General features: G+C 41.8%; 1 protein-coding gene across 1 annotated transcript; it reads right to left on the bottom strand.

The window, feature by feature from the left end:
* Positions 1-14,576: 14,576 nt before the first annotated feature.
* Positions 14,577-18,976, bottom strand: C10H15orf40 (chromosome 10 C15orf40 homolog). Its single transcript, XM_049812911.1, has 5 exons — positions 18,857-18,976; positions 18,651-18,777; positions 17,458-17,585; positions 15,286-15,415; positions 14,577-14,786 (listed from the first exon to the last, which is right to left on the bottom strand). Exons 1-4 carry the CDS (start codon positions 18,932-18,934, stop codon positions 15,323-15,325), a joined length of 426 nt encoding a protein of 141 aa, XP_049668868.1. The 5' UTR covers positions 18,935-18,976; the 3' UTR covers positions 14,577-14,786; positions 15,286-15,322.
* Positions 18,977-19,038: the final 62 nt, after the last annotated feature.

Here is a 19,038-nt window from a genome sequence, read left to right on the forward strand (position 1 = left end):
ATCTTCAAGGACTCAAGCAGAATCTTCAAACTGAAACATGTGATATGTTAAAAGAATGATTAAGACACTAAGCTTTTTCAAAGCTCTTGTTCAGTGTGAGGAAAGACCATTTGGTATTTATATACCCACATAAATTAAATACTTAAGATTATAATTAGTACTGTTCAGATAAAAGTTAAAAAACCAAGCATACCATAGGAAGTTTCACATAGCTTTTGGCCACCATGTTCCAAGTTTAGCATGATCAGAGCTGATCAGAAAGCAGGTGCTCTTTGTCCAAAGTCATGCCTGAAGTCTGTTTCTGAAGAAATGCTTGAAATGATACATTTTGTATTGAAAATGTGCTCAGGAAAAATAAAGTAACAGTAATAATTGCCAAGGGCAGCCAGCCCCAAATGATTACATATTCTTTTTTACAAAATAAAAAGAATTATTTTTTTTCCATAGCAAAGGCCTGGTTTTTAAGTTTTATCCTTCTGTAATCATCAAGACTTATGAATGCCGCTGAGACCTAAAACAAAGTACATTTAAGAATACTGCTTCAGTGCTTTTAATGGTATGAACATTTAAATACAGCGTACAAAACCTCTGGAGTTTACATCAGTTTAGTGCAAGAGCTCTGTTGGACGCATGTTCTTCTCGGATCAAGTTCATGTTACTCATTTAGAAGCCACACACTTGAAACACCCACTCTGAAGTGAGCTGATGGAGCATCAAGCTTGGGGTACACCTACCCTCCTCTATATACCAGCTACAGCTAAACTGCTAGAAGAATGTAAAGGAGCTTTACCTTAAATTGCCAACATGGGCAAACCCTGTTTCCAACCCTGCAGCTCAGAGGATACTTCCATCACCAGAATTAAATTCTTCTGTTGTTCTAAGGCAAGAAGGGAGTGAAAGGGGACATTGTACAGCCCAGGCAAGGACAGGAAGAAGCATGGCTCAGGTAAAGGAACAGTTGTTTTGTGGCCATTTCCTCGTGTATCCCGAATCCTGTAGGGGAAAATAAGTTTTGAGATTTGATTATTGGTTATCAGGTGACTTTACTGCCACACCACAGTCTGAGGAGGGGAGGAGGGGGGCAGAAGAGAAAGTCCTTCCTCCTCCACAGACTCCAGGGACCTCCCCAGCATAAAACAAGCCAGCAGAATATGGACCAAGGAATCTGGAAGCAGTTAAGCAGCTGGCTCATTATACTGGCAGAGTTTAAGTCTTGAGTAAGGTGGAGAGATCTAAAGGATGATGAAAAAATAGTTATCGACCACGTATCCTGCAGTCTTAGTAAATCCAACTGAAGAACCTCTTTAGACCTCACCGGCAGGATTTTAGTTTTTAGAGACAAAATGGATTTAGTGCTAGGTAATAAGAGAACGGCCTAATCTTACTTCCCTCCATACCTGCATTAGACATGTTCTTACTACTGGCCTAAAAATGTTTTGGTTTTTTTTAAATCCAATACTGTTTTTACTATTTCCTTCCTATCCCCTCTCAGGCACCAGGCTATTTATTTCAGATATATCTATTTTCCTAGTTCCTCGTATTGTTGAGCACTCCTGAAGACAAAACCATTTAAAGCTACTTCAAAATTCTAAAAGACAACTTTTCCGCAGTGCCAGTCATTCTACCTGAACTAAAAAGGAAGTTAAAATGAAAGGAGGTTTTCAAAGGTAGAACCAGGCACGTGTTGATTCCCAGCTTAGCTACAAACCACTGTTAATGCTTTTGTGTCTCAGCTTCCACCCATAAAACTGTGGTTAAGTCTGCCCTGTTTCCCTCTTCCGTGTGCTGTATTTTCCGTGTGCTGTACAAATCCTCCCAAGCAGGGGCTACTCCATTTAAAGCATAGGTATGGTGTATAACAACCTCAGCTGGGGTCTGTATGTCCCAACACAATGCATTAGAAACATTCTGGTGAGTGAATTAATTTGTTTGCTGATTTTTAAATATTTATTTTTTAAACTAAAACCAAACACATTAGAGATACTATGAAGGCAGTGACTTGATTTAAACACTACCCTTATGTCACTCTATAGTTATAGAGCATAGTATTTAGAGGCATATAGCTGGGATTCTGTGGCCTAGCAAGCTCTCAAAGCTAGCCCTGCTCTACACAACAAGTGACTTTAATCCTATGGGTGTAGTAGAAAGGCCCTTCAAAAACATAAGCAGCATAAAGACAGCCTCACATAGCTAAGAGGTATAGGTAGTCCAATTTGATAGTTAACACTGAATTAAAGAGAGGTGAATTAAAAATGAGGGGGCAATCTATGCAAACTAGATTCCACATCAATAAAACTTGTGACGGTTACTGTATTGAAGGTGCTATCAATTTATATTTAATTGATTTTAAAAACATTCATGCACACACTATACAGTCATGGCAAGAATGAGTAAAATTCCAGCCTTATGGAAGTATTACAGTGCTTGCCTTTTTTTAAATCAAGTAGATGCAAAAATTATAATGCAAACTACTAGAATTACATAGTTAAACCTGAGTTTCAAAAACGTTAAAGGTAAAGTTGTTCTTTGCCCCCACAGCAAAAGAAGACAAAAGAAAATACAGTGCTAAGAAGAGCGTACAAGTCAGCTATGATAAAAAAGGGAAGGTACTGGTGCAGGAAAAGGAAAGAGAAGAGTGACAGAGCAGCCGTTGCAACAAATGTGTCTTATCAGAAATAAAAAGTGTTCTTCTAGAAGTCTATTGCAAGGTCAGAGTGTCCTTAGTAGCTAAGAAGACAAAATCATCTGACTGAAGGTAAAATACAAATCTATTTAAAAGCCATTTGTGATTGATAAGAACTGGAAGACAAAGATGGCATCACAGTCCCTTGGCAAGAAAATTCCTCCAGATGGTATCTTTTTCGGATTAATGCTCCGGGGGAGGATCCTAGACATCCCAGCAGGTCCCGTCGTGACTTTGGATTCAAAGCTGTCCACAAACTCAGCTGCTCTTTGGCTCAACTCCACTTTTGCTGCACATGCATATGGCACGCAGCAGTGCTACAGGACATTGGCTGATGAATGACTTTTAACTGTTAATTGCTGTCTCTTTAGATCACACCTCCTCTACTATGTTTTAAACGGCAGAAACCTGTCTGTAACCGTGCCACCCAAGACATGGCTCTGAAAACCTCTGGCTCTTCATGTTTCCTGCCTCTAGTATAGAAACTTTAAGGATTGCTAGAAAACACTAAGAATTCTAACTAAGAATTAAGAAAGGAAATCTTAACAAGTGAACATCAGCTCATTTTGGTTATTCACACCTCCCAAAGTGAGCATCAAGATGACCAAAACGTCAACCCCGAGTTAAGACCATATCAAATACCTTGGTTTCATTTGGAAAAATCAGAGCAGGGCTTTAGAATAGTCTCTAAATGGAAAAATCTTTACTCCCTGTCCATCACCAGCCTCTTTCACTCTACCTGTTGTGATGCCACCATACCATCACCCCATCCCTCCATACATAGCACATTTATAGTGAGGTTTGGGGTTTTTTGTCCAGTCTAATTTTAGATTAATTGAGGGACAGATTTTCCACACTTTCCTCTGGAAGCTGTTCTCCAGACCTCCTGGAGCTCATTGCCAATTCCTTCTTTCTTAACAATGGCTTAAGTATGGGACCTCTGCCTCCTCTACACTGTTTATCATCAACTATTGATTTGTTACTTTGGGACAGCTTCATTGCTGAATAGCGTGTGGCAGTGACCTTATAGTATGTTTGCCTGTACCACTTGGGATAAAAGCAGCCTATTTGGAGGTCCCAGCTGAGTTCAGCAGAGCCCAGGATCCTTACGGCACCTACTGAAATCTCTACCGAGCTCCCCTACTATTGTTTGCAAGAGGGAGGAGTAGAGTTGAATATGGCAATCTCATAGTTAACTACACAAGAGCGCCTCAGTTTCAACAGCTGAGAGGAGGCTACTTAACAAAAGAAAATGACTGTACGTAATAAAAAGTCACTGACACCTCACTAGGATTTGTCTGGGTTAACACAGACAGGGGTGGAGAACCCTACAGACCTGAAAACAAGCAAAGGGTCCAAAGAGTAGAATTTATTTGAATTCCTATGGATTAAGCTGCTAAATAAACCACATTCTTTCCTGTGAGCATAACAGATATAAATATATAGGAGCAGTCAGTCCACTGCAGCATGCTGAGAACCTAAGCCAATGTTATAACGCATGAAGGATCTCGTGCATGTAACATCTGCATCGCAACTGGGGTGGGGAAGTGCCACGCTGGGTCTGCGCTGTTTCCGCGGCTGACAATGCCCTGCTTGTCCCTGTGACATTGCCGGCCTGCAGGCAAAGCTGGAAAGCGCACAATTTGGTAACAGGGCTGATTATCTGCCGGCAGATGATAAACTGCAGATTCCCATGCGGTAACAGCAAGGCCTTCTATTTTAACTAGCAAAACACTACAGCAGAATCACTGATCTGTAGTTACGATTTTATTTAATTCAATAAATTGTTTACTTTGTGTGCACATCTTTCTCCATTTCCAAGTCAAATTAACACATCACTTCAGGTTAAGATAAGCAATACATCCTGAATACTGATACAGGCCAGCATGTGATTATACTAAGATCAGTTTATAAATCCTCTTCATTGGCCCTTTGTCAGGAAACTTCACTGTACACAGGAGGAAGTAAAGGAATAAACCAAAATCAAACATAGTATGCTTAAGGAACAATTAAAATGGGTATTTTAATTTACCTTTGTAACCTTCTAAGAGCTTTCAAGTTTCTATGGCTTTAAATGACAACGATTTTGACAAAAAACATTTTTTCCTCTATGAAAGCTATTAGCAGGAAATTGAAAAGCTGAAGGAAAATGAAATTGCATTTTTCACATTTGTTATGAAGCCTATTCTAACTGTGCAGTGGGAGAGGTATTTATCATGCATAGCCTGTCCTTCTCTTTGGATGCGCTCTTCCAATTTGGACTGGAAGCACTATGTGTTAAAGCATCATTAACCAAAGTCACATACATCATCCCTCCCTCACAAATAAACACTGTAAACACTGCAACAACCACAGACAGACACTACAATCAGGGCCCAACGTAGACCTTGTGGCTCACACAAGACAAAGTAGACAGACTAAACTACCCAAAAGAAATCTTGTTTTCCTTAAAGCATATCCATCTCAACAAAAGGGCAAGGCAATAGCCTTGCAACTGCTGAAAGCCTCCTTGGAGCTGGTGTATTGGCTTTGTGTGGCAAGGTTTTGGTAGCGGTGGGGGGGGGGGGGGGTAGTTACAGGGCTGGCTTCTGTGAGAAGCTGCTGGGAGCTTCCCCTGTGTCCAACAGAGCCAATACCAGCCGGCTCCAAGACAGACCCGCCGCCGGCCAAGGCCGAGCCCATCAGCAATAGCGGTAGCACCTCTGTGATAACATTTTTAAGACGGAAAAAAAAGTTGCGGGATAGAAAGAAATGGCAGCTGGAGAGAGGAGTGAGAACACGTAAGAGAAACAACCCTGCAGACACCAAGGTCAGTGCAGAAGGAGGGGGAGGAGATGCTCCAGGCACCAGAGCAGAGATTCCCCTGCAGCCCATGGTGAAGACCATGGTGAGGCAGGCTGTGCCCCTGCAGCCCAGGGAGGTCCACGGTGGAGCAGATATTCACCTGCAGCCCGTGGAGGACCCCACACCAGAGCAGGTGGGTTCCCAAAGGAGGCTGTGACCCCATGGGAAGCCCGCGCTGGAGCAGGCTCCTGGCAGGACCTGCGGATCTGTGGAGAGAGCAGCCCACGGAGCAGGTTTTCTGGCAGGACTTGTGACCCCGTGGGGGACCCACACTGGAGCAGTGTGCTCCTGAAGGACTGCACACCGTGGAAAGGACCCATGCTGGAGCAGTTCATGAAGAACTGCAGCCCATGGGAAGGACCCACGTTGGAGAAGTTCATGGAGGACTGTCTCCGGTGGGAGGGATCCCACACTGGAGCAGGGGAGGAGTGCGAGGAGTCCTGCCTCCGAGGAGGATGAAGCAGCAGAAATAACGTGTGATGAACTGACCATAAACCCTGGGGGGGGCAGGTAGAGAATCCGGGAGTGAAGCTGGGTGTTGTTTCATGAAACAGAGGGCTGGGTCATAGGGCCGTATCATATAATGTTTTCACAGCAGCATACTCCAAAAAAAATTTGAAATAGAGTCATTACACTGGCTGCATAGATTTATAAAGCAATCGGATCCCATGGTGAGAGGTATATGGAAGGATTGCTTTCTTCATAGTTATATTCCTGTCTCCTGGCACTAAATGCAGTATCTCCGACTACTAAATGCAGTCAGATGCAAAGCACTTCCAAAATTACAGAAAACTAATTTTTGAAACTGAATTCATTCCTATTTAATTTCTCCCCCCCAAACCTGTCTTTTATATAGCACTCTGGCCCCTAGCACAGAGGGGTTGATCTATGCCCCAGCATTTTGGAAATAATTTTAGGTTGCCCTTTTTGCCATAAAAGAGAGGAAAGCAATGCCTGGGGTAGTGAAGAAAACTGAGCAAGATTTTCATCTCCTTCCAGGAGTCTCATGATCTACTTTTAAATCTTTTTCCATTACTATTTAATGGTATTATAATTACTGTAAGTCTCTAGCGTTCAGAATAACCACAAAACAAATACAACCCTGATTATGCTCTTATTACTATTTGTATTACAGTGGCAACAAGAGACTTAGTGCTTTACCAAAGGAACAGAGGAGTGAGCATCTCCAAGAACCCACGTCTAATCTAGAATGAGAATTTGTAGGTTATTACAAACAGAAAAGACTGGGGAAAGAGGACAAAACACACAGGTTGCTATACCTAGTTTATATGCTCTCATTTTCTTACTTTAGAAGTCTGACATTCTTCTTTGGAAAAGATTCTGTCCTTCATGAAACTGGACACAAAGATAATCAGCAGTCCTAGTCTCTAGAATTGGCTCAAACCTTATTGTTTAGGACAATTTCTTCCCTAAAGTCCTTAAATACAGCTATCTCCCCTGCTGCCAATCCAACATTTACAACAGTCTTGATAGCTCTCTGCTGCCAAACCTGCCTCCAGTCACACTTTTTTGTTGCAACTAAGAAGTCACAGATTTATTTATCCTCTAAAACTGTGGGCTGTATTTATCCTCTGGAACTGAACAGGCATGTAGCAGTAGACCAAAAGCTCCTTTGCGGAGAAAGCCCATCATTTTGGAAGAAACAAAGACGGGTGTCTCTTCTGCTCAATGCTGTTCGCAGACAGTAAAGCAAAAGAAAACAAGTGTTTGATTTACCCTGTCACGTACTACACCATTGAATGAGTCAGTTAATCAGAAGACCTAATTTTACCATTCCCAAGTGATTTCACTTAAACCTTGAAGTGTCATCCCCTTTTGGTATTTGTACCTTTTCAACAGTGGAAATAATACAGCAGAGGGGCTAGGTCTAAAATTCAGAGATGAAAGAAAGGTGGCAATGATGGGTATGAATTTCTCCAAGTTCAAATTTCTCTTCTAATTAGAGTCTTATGCTTTCTTTTCCGACACAGAAATAGAAGAGAGTGTCTCATATTTTGAAACCGTTTTTAACAGTCCACAGTTACCTTCCCCTGCAGAGCAAGCTCTCACTGTATCCACTAACCTGAATGAGCATTTCTGGCAGCAGCTCCTCCCACTGCAAAAGGCTGGAGGCTGGGCTCCCAGGGCTGCCAATTTAGCGTAATGGAAACCTGTGGGAGACTTCACAATACTTTGGGCAAAGCTCTGCAGATAAGACAAGACCCTGGGAGTTGCAGTTGGCTGACTCCGGTGTCGAGGGGATGTGCCAGCCTCTCACAGCAATTACAAAGTGTTAGTCCTGACTTGCTGTGAAGGATAATAGTTCAGTCACTAACATGAAAAAATACTGGCAAACTGTAGCTGCCTTTGTAGAATCAATTTACTTAAAAGAGTTGGGAAGGCAGAATAGATGAACTAGTTACGAGCAGCTCACCAACTTTTCCAAGTGAATTTGTATTTTAACCCATACAACTCTAAATAACAAAAGCATCAGTAGATGCTCTTTCTATACTACACATCAATGGCCCTTACATGAATCTATCATTTCATAAGATGAATCTTTCCTTCCTGAAAACTTTCAGATTGGCATTTAAGGGCTCAGGGTTCACATTAAGAGGCCATAGGTAATATCCTTTCCCCACCTAGATTCATAGATTGCAAGTAAAAAATAACTCTGAAAGTTATATTGCAAATTATTAGATTCACAGTTTTTGAAGAACTGACAGGTTTTTTTCCCCATTCTGACTTGAGTGCTAAACAGCAAAGCAAGTGCTATCAAACATCTAGAGTCTATCACACCTGCTATCCTGTGCAAGTTCCTCCCCAACAGAGCTTAGAAGGACATGCAGCAAATACTTTTAACAAACAAAGCAAAATTATTCCTAGCCCAATAAATGTCCTTTGAGTACTGTAAATTATCCCCCCCCCTTCCCCCGCCCCCCCCCCCCCCCATATTTTATTTTCTTTATTTTTGGATTGGTGAAGTTCACCTAGTACGCAAAACCAGGAATCAAACAAACAAGTTCTGTCTCTTCAGAGAGTCTAATCAAGGTACCTCCCACTGGATAACTGCAGGACAAAGCCTAAAACCCAGCCTGGAAATATCTAAGATCTGAAAATGAACTAACAGAAGTTGCTTATTTAAGTTTATAAGCCCAAGCGTGTAAAACTTGGAGCACTTCACTAAATTCTTCCCTGGGTAAAACAACCAAGTAGGTCCACTGAAGTGAGCAGGAATCATACGCAGCTGAGAAACCAAAGCTTTTCTTTAGAAAAGATTGTTAAACACCATTTGCCATAAAACATGCTTCAGTGGAACTTTTCTTCACAGCCCTGTGACATGAACAGTGATGCAGAAAATTTTCTGTTTCTTGTGGAGGTCTATCTTACAGCAAGATCAGAGAAAAAAAAAATTTTCGAATTCAGATTTGCAATGGCAAGCCCATAAAGCTGGCAGAAATGCTTATGGCAAGCTCTGGTGTTACATGTTCTTTTTGTCTTTGTTTCTTTAAGTGTGTAACACATGTATACCAACACCTCCGCTGACAGGCTCACTTTACTTATTTTTGCAGATTTAGGATTTATATACTTTTTGGACTACTGAAAATTGTGTTTAATTAGATCTTGCACCTTCTTTACTTCTACACACACAGGCATTTGGCTACTGAAAGACTGGCCTTGCCACGCATCCACAATTTAATGACAGCTATTGTCAAATTAGCGCTTTCAGATGCTCCAATTTCACATTTATCTTTTGCCAGAATTACTGCCTGGCACTGTATTAAATGAAGAAAAAAAATTATTCCAGTTGATATGTGACAGCAATCACAGCAAACAGAAGTCATACAGTTTGAGAACATCATTATAAGCTGATCATCTTTTAAAAATATTTAACAAGAAGCTCCTGGGTCTGCTTTAGTAGCTGAACCTGAACCGAGCGAGGAAGTGACTGAGCAGAATCAGACATTCTCATTAAGTAAAATTAGCCAAGTGCAATTTGCCTGGCTGGTCCCCTCTATGTATTAGCATTTATATTCAGCCAGTGATGAGCTTAATCAGGTTTTTCAAACAAAAAGAAAAAATGCCCCCTGAAAACATAAACCTATCAGGTTTATTAGTAGCAGATTGCACTTCCATTGTAAAAAGGCAGCTAAGAAACTGAAGAAAATTGTCTGTTCAGAAGTGCATCCTAGTAGCTAATAGCAATCTTTCCTCATAGCAGGAACATGACCTCACATACTCGATAGCTGATTGCTGTCAGATTTACTGAAGACAAAAGGAGACATTTTATTAAAGGGCAAACGCCAGGAAGCTTCACACAGCTGCTACAGGGCCTTACTGGAAGGGACAGGTTTGCCCCCTGATTGCCAAGATTATATCACAAGGTCTTTTTTCCCCCTTCCACAATGAATGCATCTCAAAGAGCTGTTGGGCTCAAGAAACAGAAAAGAAACGCAGCAGCGTCTAAGGAGGTAAGCATCAGCAACAATGCTGATGTGACAAATAAAGAGCAGAAACAACCCCAGAGAGTCCGGTCCTGCTGGAGGGCGCTTACCTAAAACAACAGCAGCAAAACTGAGCGTGAGGGGCAGCAAGAGGGCATACGAACCCAGGGCCCGGAGATGGCAGAAAGATGCCTGCTTGAGCTGAGCACGTGTGGTGATATCACTATCAAATTTAACCCCTCAGACCTTCCGAACAAGAGAAAAGCAGCAGAAAACTTTGTAGATTTTAAGACAAGCTATTGAAAGTACCACCAGTAAGAAAAGAGGTTCCACAGAAATAGCTTGTTCTGTAAAATTCAACTTGCTAACGGCCCTTTCAGACAGATGGGCACCAAGTACATCCAAACACATATTGAGAGCTTTGAAATTTTTTATAAATTATGCCTCAATGCATCCTGGTTTACAAAACACTACAGCAATGAAAGCTGGCCAAAGGAACAATATGCTGCAGCCCTTCCCATGTGCATTGCACACATACTAGGTAATAGAAAAAAGGCAATTTAATGATAATCACCTCAGAATTACACTTTGTAACCCCAGTTATTCTCTTAAGGCAGACAACTGCTTTATCTGAGCAGCACAAAATGAGCCTTTGACCCTCTGTTGTTCATTCCAACACTCTCCTTAAGTCCATGGTTAACTGTTCTCTTTACAGCATGTTTCTATAGTGACCAACTGCTAAATAGATATTCAATATCTTTCCCTTTCCACCTGCCTCACTTCAGACTTGGGAACTCAAAATGTTATTTAAACAACATTCCAAAAACTGAGCCTCGAGCTGTAGTAAGATGGTATGGTAGACTACTTCATTGCTCTAACCTCCCCAGCTCTTGCAACAATGCAAAACCAAATAAACGCAGCATTTATAGACAAAAGCAAAATTCTTCATGGCTCACAATTACTTGAAAAGCTAATATATAAAGGACCAGGAAGAAATGAATTCCCAGTACCTTAGAGAAGTATCAGACTCCTCCTTTCAGGCAAGTATTTAATTTCTTCAGCAGCTTTTTGACTGTTTATTGTGCCTTGGTTACATTAACAGCACTTTGCCCCAAGTGCAGCAGTGTTCCTAGAGAATAACCACCATGATACACTCTACATGCGAGTGAAGCACTGTGTTCCCAGAAGAAGAGAGGGAAGCACTTTTTTATAATAGCTAATATGGCAATGAATCATCCTCCTGACATAAAGACTAAAAACATTAAGAGGGGAATATAGTAGGTTGAAGTAAAAAATTTTAAAAAGGGACTCAGCTGGTTCAAGTTTTACATATGCAAATAAACAGTATGAGAGGGGAAACACAGAGTGAGACACTTGAAGTAATGAGCAGAATGATCAGGTGTATCTATCCTCCTGGAGGCTGAAAGAAGGAAGATATTAAACTGTACTTTCTGGTAAATTGTCACTGCCAGTTATTGACAAAGTTGTCAATTATAAAGGATTATTTAGAATTATGATACCTGAAGAAATGGGGATTTAGAAACACTTGGGACTAAAAGGAGAGAGGAATGTGCTGCAGGTGATAAATGGAGTGGATTGAAAGTAAAAGACCAAAGAGGCCAGCTTCAGTGGGTATAATTAAGTATCCCTAATTAGCATATCAGAGTACTGCAATGAAACCATCTACCTACTTTCAAAGCTGGATTTTAGAAAATAAATGTAACTGAGTGGATGAAAGACCAAGAATGTTCTATGCCATAGGACTGCTTGGCATAGAATTTATTCAGGTAACTTCTATTTTGCTAATGTTTAAATAACTTAGTTATATAAGAAATGCACTGACTGCCCAGGTCTGTAAGCAGTAAGATATTAAATCACCATTAGGCAGATTTTACTGAAACTGGTCAGACAATGCATTAGGAAAAGAGGACAGCACTTAAGTCAATAGTAGGATTTCAAGTAGTTGAGTAATCATGTAGCTTAACGCACATGGATAAAGCAGGGACCAACAAGTAAATGGAGGGTAGCAACTGGCACCACGGTGTTTTCAAACTGGTCTAGGAGTAAGAGCTAAGTTTTATTTTGAGATGGGGATGTGAAAAGTGTTTTGAAATTCTTGGAAGAAGCCTCCTACAATATCACAAAGCTCTGTTCTATTAAAAATATACTCTGCTGAAGAGTTAGGGATATTTGCTAGCACAATTTTCTCAATAGAATGAAAGGTATTTTACTGTGTTCATGAAGAGATAGTTGACAGGTTAGGATTTTAATGCAATATTTGAAAGAGCTAGGCCTAAATCAGTTTTAGCATTGACTTGTCTGGTCACATAAGCTGCTTAACTTTTCTGTACCTCAATTTTGTTACACAATGGTCCAGCAATTCCTACCTCCCAGGAATTTCACTAGGATACATGTACACAAAACCACGGTATTATGGATATAATTGGAAGACTGCATGAAAAACATTGATACAAGAGGCTCTCAGATATTAGATATGGCAACATGCCAGTGTTATACTACCCTTCTAAAATAATTTTGGTTACTCCTATTAAATGTATATTCTCTGTTCCCAGCACATAAAGGCTTTATTTGCCACACCACAAGCTAGTCTGCTATTTCAGCCTTAGGTGAGATGGGGCACTACTACCTGGAGAACTTAATTTCCATCCCTCTGCTTTGATTGCTACTGGGGCTTCCATCTGCCATGGCTTTTTCACAGAATCACAGAGGCCTCAACCAAGTAATGCCTTGAGCACAGAAGCTAGGGCTTCAATACATGCCACCAATAATATTTCTGCTTCCTAAGAAGCAATGCTAAAAATGAGCCAACTGCAGCAAGTTTTGAAAAAATACCGTATGATGACTGAACTGGACAGATTGAAGTGAGTCTTCAATACCATATTACAATCCAGATGAAAGAAAAAGGACTTGGCTTGGCCAAGCACAAAAATCAGTATTATATAAATGGCTCCCTCTCTCCCCACACACGTACTTGTAAATGCAATAGAAAACAGAAATGCAATAGGGAGGAGGGCACAGTGGTTGTTTTCCCAAGGATTAATAAACTTCCTAGCTGAACAGTACTTGTCTTCTGATTGACAAGTTATGAATATGACAATATGCCTGACTCACATTACATAAAAATGACAGCATAATAATGTGAAGGCACCCTATTTGTCTTCAAGTTACTTTCACTGATTAGAAAGAAAAGATGCAGAATGCCAGCTGAAGGTGTTTAGGAAAGGTGAAACCTCTAAAGCAGAAGCTAGCAAAGACGAGGCAGAACATGTTGACGAGACAGAGAGGAAACTAAAAGATTAAATTGGCTACTGTTGTATATAATCATCATTCAAGACCAATGTACTTCAGAGACTGTACCTACCTATCCAGCTCCTGTCTCAATCTGGATCTGAAGTCATGGGAAAGTATAATACATTATTTCAATATAGTATATAATACATGTAATGTAACACATGGTATTAGCTTCCAAAGAAATCTTTATAATGGCTGTTCCAGCATCCTATAAATGCAGGATCCCGCAATCTTTGGATTGCTGTTTTCAACTCACGATAAAAAGAAGTTTAGGAAATAATTTAGAAAACCAGCCCATGAACACTTAGTTTTGGCTTGCTTCGCCTTAATTTTTCTGTAAGACATGGTACCCCTCTGCTGGGCAAGAACAGATGAAACAGCAAGGAGCTGTGTACCAAAACTGACTGAACAGTAGAACAAAATCAGCCTGTGCACACTGAAAATGACAAGTAAGGAACAGCAACTGTGGCAATGTATGGCTGACCAAAAGCCTGGGGAAATAAGGAGCCCAGATGCAAACCATTAAGCAAACAGCATTCACTATCTAGACTTAGTTCTCCAAACAAGAAAGTAACATTTTTCATAACATGTTTAAAATGAGTCACCTTGAAGGAGCTGTCATCTTGACAAGCACCAGTTCTCTAACTCTAAAAGCAATTGTTGCAATATTTAGGATAACAGGAAGCAGAAAGAACTTCCTAAAGCAAAAGATTTTTGTTCATGAAAGACTAAATTATGAGCTATTAAGTCTGTACTGCATGAAACTAGTAGAGAAATTTAGCTGTAACTTATGCATTGATAACATTGTTTTCCAGGAGAGGGTATGGCAAACCTTAAGCAAACCTTCAGAGCAGTTTTTTTTTACTTTAGGCATTACATTTACATATATATATATATATTTTAAAATATGACAACCGTAGTAAAGATAGGACAATTTCAGCCATTAGCAGTGATGCAGATGAAAAAGCAAACTCCTACCAGAGACATGTGTGATATCACATATTTTTGGGAAATACTAGTTAAAACTCACTCTGACCTCTGAAGCATGATAGAGAGAGAGAGGTTAAGTCTTCTTTTCATTAGCCCTGAGAGTGGAGTGTAGTTGCCCATTTTGTTTCAGACTTCTTGTTCCGTTCTACAAATGACTCTGCTTGGTTCTCTATGGGTTGGAATATTACTCATTTTTAAATCAAGGAAAGATTGCAAAAACATTTAAAAATAACATTCTAATAAGTGACTTCTAGGAAACAATTTTTTTGTTAAAAACATAAGCACAAAACAAAGTTTGATAATACTTTTTGCCCTTTTTATTAAAAACCGTCATTACACTTGACATACATTTGGCGAAGATACATGACTGTATCTCTACTCTTCAGAAAACTAATTACAGACTATTTACGAAGTGACACCGTGTATGCAATTACCAGGTTCTGGGTCAGTTTTTCATACTGCAAACTTCTGGTTTTCTTTCAGTTGTTCAGGTGATTGTGCTTTTAGCTTGCCTGTGCGATCAACAACAGTGTATTGGCTTCAAATAAATTTATTTTAGATGTACATATGTGCACATAGTACAAAACTGCATCCAGTAACTGCCACTAGATATCGAAGAGAACATTATTCTAGGGTCTTTACCATCCAGACAGACTCATCCTTTTGTACCACTTTTCTCACTGAAGCCTGTCACTCCAAGCCTTTCACTTTGTTAACCAAAGTTTGTTTCACTAAGAAACAAGTTTTCTAAACCATTTGTTTAGGGACCAGCAAAGAGGACAAATTCACCAACATGAAACTCTCCAGAGGGGGAAAAAAGTCTGTAGTGACAGAAGCAGGCACAGAGCCTCTGTAAAGACGAGTTTTTCTAACAAACCTACAGAAAAAACTTAAACTATACAGCAGCTATATTAACAAGGAGGGGCAGGGGGAAGAAGTATCCTTCCCTAGTCACTACCCACATTCTCAACAGGACTAGATTTACACAGGAAAGAATATCAGTTTATTTACCAAGATGCATTGTCCCATCTCCCGCTCTTGTTCTGCATCAACTGGAAGCTTCTTTTTTCAGTTTTTCTAAAATCTCATCTGGTGTCATTGATACCAAAATCTTCACCACTTTTTCACGTGATTTACCACCCTGGTTTAGACACACACACAAAAACATCTTTCAGAGAATCATCACTAAATACACATTCCAAAATAATCTCACTGTAATGCCAACATATCAGATACTTTAAAAATAATTCTTAAAGTGTGGGTATGAAGAATTAATAGCAGTAAGAGATAGCTCATCAATGTCCTTTCCAGTTATTTGAACGGTGGAAAACAATGTCTTATCTACTCTCCCTTTAAAATTGGATACAGCTCCCAGAGCATGCCCTGAATTGATATTCTTTTTATAGGCTAGAACAAAAAGCAAGGAGTGATAAGTTTCCATAATTGACTTGTGTCATCCAGAAGCAAGACTCCAACTAATCTGCATTTTTGTTTTTAAAAAGTGGGTGTGTATATATGCATGTATAATTGATAACTTTCTGATCTTTCTTCAGAGTTGTCTCCCACAGAGTATTAGTTACTCTTAAGCTGAGTTCTCAGGTTGATAACATCAACTAAATGAAATCACATCGTATATAACCCATAAGACATTCAGATTCATACAGCAGTTACTTGAAATATTGACCTGTTTTTGCATTACTGAAAAAAAAGGCTATTTTACATAGCAACTGGCAAACTTGCAACTTCATTTCGTATTGCCTGAAGACACAACTTTGCTAGTATTCAGTAAACCATGAGAAACAAGTTGCTTGTTAATCTGCAGCCTGGCAAAAAGTTTGAAAAGCCCACAAGGGACATCCTCAAGGAGGAAAAAGTCCTTAATTCTACTACACAGAAATATAGCATGAAATTTAAAAATTAAAACCAGATTTTTGAAGCAGCCTAGCCAGCTGATGATGAAAATCAAGGCCCTTGCATAGAAGTCTGGTAACCTCAGTTTTATACTGGATCATTTCCCACCAATTTCCCAACTTGAATTGGTTTTGTTAATGTTAGCACTTATCATAAAGCAAGCAGCACGTCAGAGAGCAAGCAGTACCAAAAAATCACTTGCTGTTCACACCTAGCAGATCAGGATGGAAAAATCTAAGCCACAGGTAAAATACAGACTTTACCATAATGCTTGACTGAGAACAAACAGTGGCTTATGAAAAACAAACACTAGCATGTAATTATGTGGACACCGTAGCTCAGAACAACTGCGCCAAGGTCAGACAACACTGGCCCCTTTTATGTTCAACTCTGCTTAGCACTTATGAGAATAATATAGTTAAACCTGAACACCCCTTCAAGGTAGGAAAACAGCGTTATCTGTAAAATGCTGATAAACGAATGAAGCAGTTTGGCCATGATTGAGGAAAAAACAAAACTCAAACCTTCACATCTCTACGTTTTGGCAACACAGTGGTCAATTGATTGATCCTGTTGCCATTTACTACTATCCTTTAACAGACTTCTACAACTACTACATTAAACCAACAGACAAAAATAAGTAGCACAATTTTTCATTAGGCTCTTATGTTCATAAACTATAAATGAACACTGGTGGAAGGACTGACTGTAAGTACAATGAATTAATAAAACAAATTATTTATTCAGTGCAATGAATAAAACAAAGAGTTTCCACTCACCGAAGTCAAGACATGTACATTCTAATACAAAGAAACTCGAGGCCCAGCTATAATCCGAGTGCTTATATATGCTCTTACTTATATATAACGGTTGTCAGAAAGTTTTCACTCAAATACAGAAGTTACTTTAAAAAATGAATGAAAAGTTATTAAAAAATGCACATTCTCTGCGAAGCACAGATTTTATGAACTGCATTTGACATGAAAACAAGAGAATCTTTGAAGAACACAGAAAACACAAACCACACAAATTTGGAAAATGCATCACAATGAGAACTATTCTGATTAACGAGCTCAAGGTCAGCTTTGGTTCTTCCTACACTAGGTTTGTTCTCAATGAATCATTCCATTAACTCAGCTAAACACCTTTAAAGTGTCTTTTGGACTGAACTTGGAGAGCAGCTCCCTGTACGCAATGAGCGAGTTTAAAAGTCTTGAATTTAAACTGTAGTAGGGCAAGAAGGAAAGGAAAAAAAAAAAAAAAAAGTAGTACCTTCTCTAAAATAACTTCACTCTTCTTCACTTCTAGCACCTTAGAGAGGTAGCGACACAGCTCTGCATTTGCCTCCCCTTCTGATGGAGGCGCAGCAATAGCTACACCTACTGCCTCAGCTGTCACATCTGTAACAAATATTTTAAGGATTTTATGCTCAAAATATCCAAAACGTCTAGTTATTGTCTCCTAAAAATGAACGCTTACGCTTTCAAAAGCATTTTAATTTAAAACCCAAAGAAACTTACAGGCTAGCAGGCAATGGCATTTCCACACTTCACCAACTCCCTGAAGTTAAAGCTGCTAGCCACTACAACAAAGAAAACCTTCTGACACAGAGAAGAGCGAAGCCTTCGGACCCGTGTCAGAGCGCAGCTGTGCGCAACCGGTGTTCGGTTTTCGCACAACCGGGGCCCTGTCCTAGGCCCCTCTCACTCTGACGCGGGCGTAGCCCAGCTTGGCGTCACGCAGCATAATGCAAACGGGGTGACCCCACAAAAAAAAAAAAAAAAAAAAGGCACGATAAGCAAGCCTGCCCAGAGAGCTACGCCATCATCAAAAACTCCCTCGCGTTGCCAGCTGAGCCTGGATGCTCCGCCACGCTGCACCACGTTAGTCTCGCACACGCGTCTGTAGAAAAAGCAGCCCGAACTTGTAGATAAGCAAGTCCCGGTGTGCGGAGGGAGAACAGACCGCGTCTTGCTAGGTGGAGCTGTCACGGCTCAGACAGCCCCGCAGGACCTCTCGGTTCACCACCGGCGTGCACCAGACGACACGCCGCAAACCGAAGCGCGGAGCGACCGCGCCGGCCCCAGCCCCCTCCTACAGCAGCCGCCCGGGACAAGCTCCGCCGCGCTCACCGCTCCCCCCCGGCGCTGCCGGCGGGGAGCGCCGCAGAGCCGCTCCCGGCGGCAGGAAAGCGTGAAACGGCCACTTTCGCCAGTTTCCTGGTGCTCTGGGCTTGGGGGTTTTTCTCATTATTGTTTTGGGGGGTTGGTTTTACAGAGGCCAGAGGTAAGCTGCAGAACTCCCGGGGAGGCCCCGTCAGAGACAGCAGCTCTCCCGCCCCGCCCCGCGTCCCCGGGCCCCGCACGCCGCCGGGCAGCCTCTCCCGAGATCCCGCCTCCCGGCCGGCAGCGCCGCGTCCCGGGCGCGGGGAGGCGGGGAGGCGGGGAGGCGGGGAGGGGCCCCACCTGTGACGGCGCTGCACCGGGAGCCGGGCTTGGCGCGAACCGCCACCCTCACGCAGCCCTCGCCCGCCGCCACCACCGGTCCCGCGGCGGCGCCCGGTTCCGCGGGCCCCTTCCCGGCCGCTTTTCCCTGAAACAGAGGAAGAGGCGCGGTCAACCGCGGGCGCCACCTGCCCGCCACCCCCGCCGCGGACCTCCCCTCCCTGCACCTTCCGGGGCATGGCCCCTCCGCCGCCGCTCCGCGCCGCCGCCGCCAGCGGCCGACGGAAGCCGGCGAGGGCCAGCATAGCGCGGCGCGGCCCTTCCGGCAACACCGCCTAGCTCCGCCCCCGCGGCGCCGGCCGCCAGGCTCCGCCCCGGCCGCGCCTGCGCGCTCCGCCACCGCCGCCCC

The sequence above is a fragment of the Accipiter gentilis genome, chromosome 10 (assembly GCF_929443795.1).
Source record: "Accipiter gentilis chromosome 10, bAccGen1.1, whole genome shotgun sequence".
NCBI lineage: Eukaryota > Metazoa > Chordata > Aves > Accipitriformes > Accipitridae > Astur > Astur gentilis.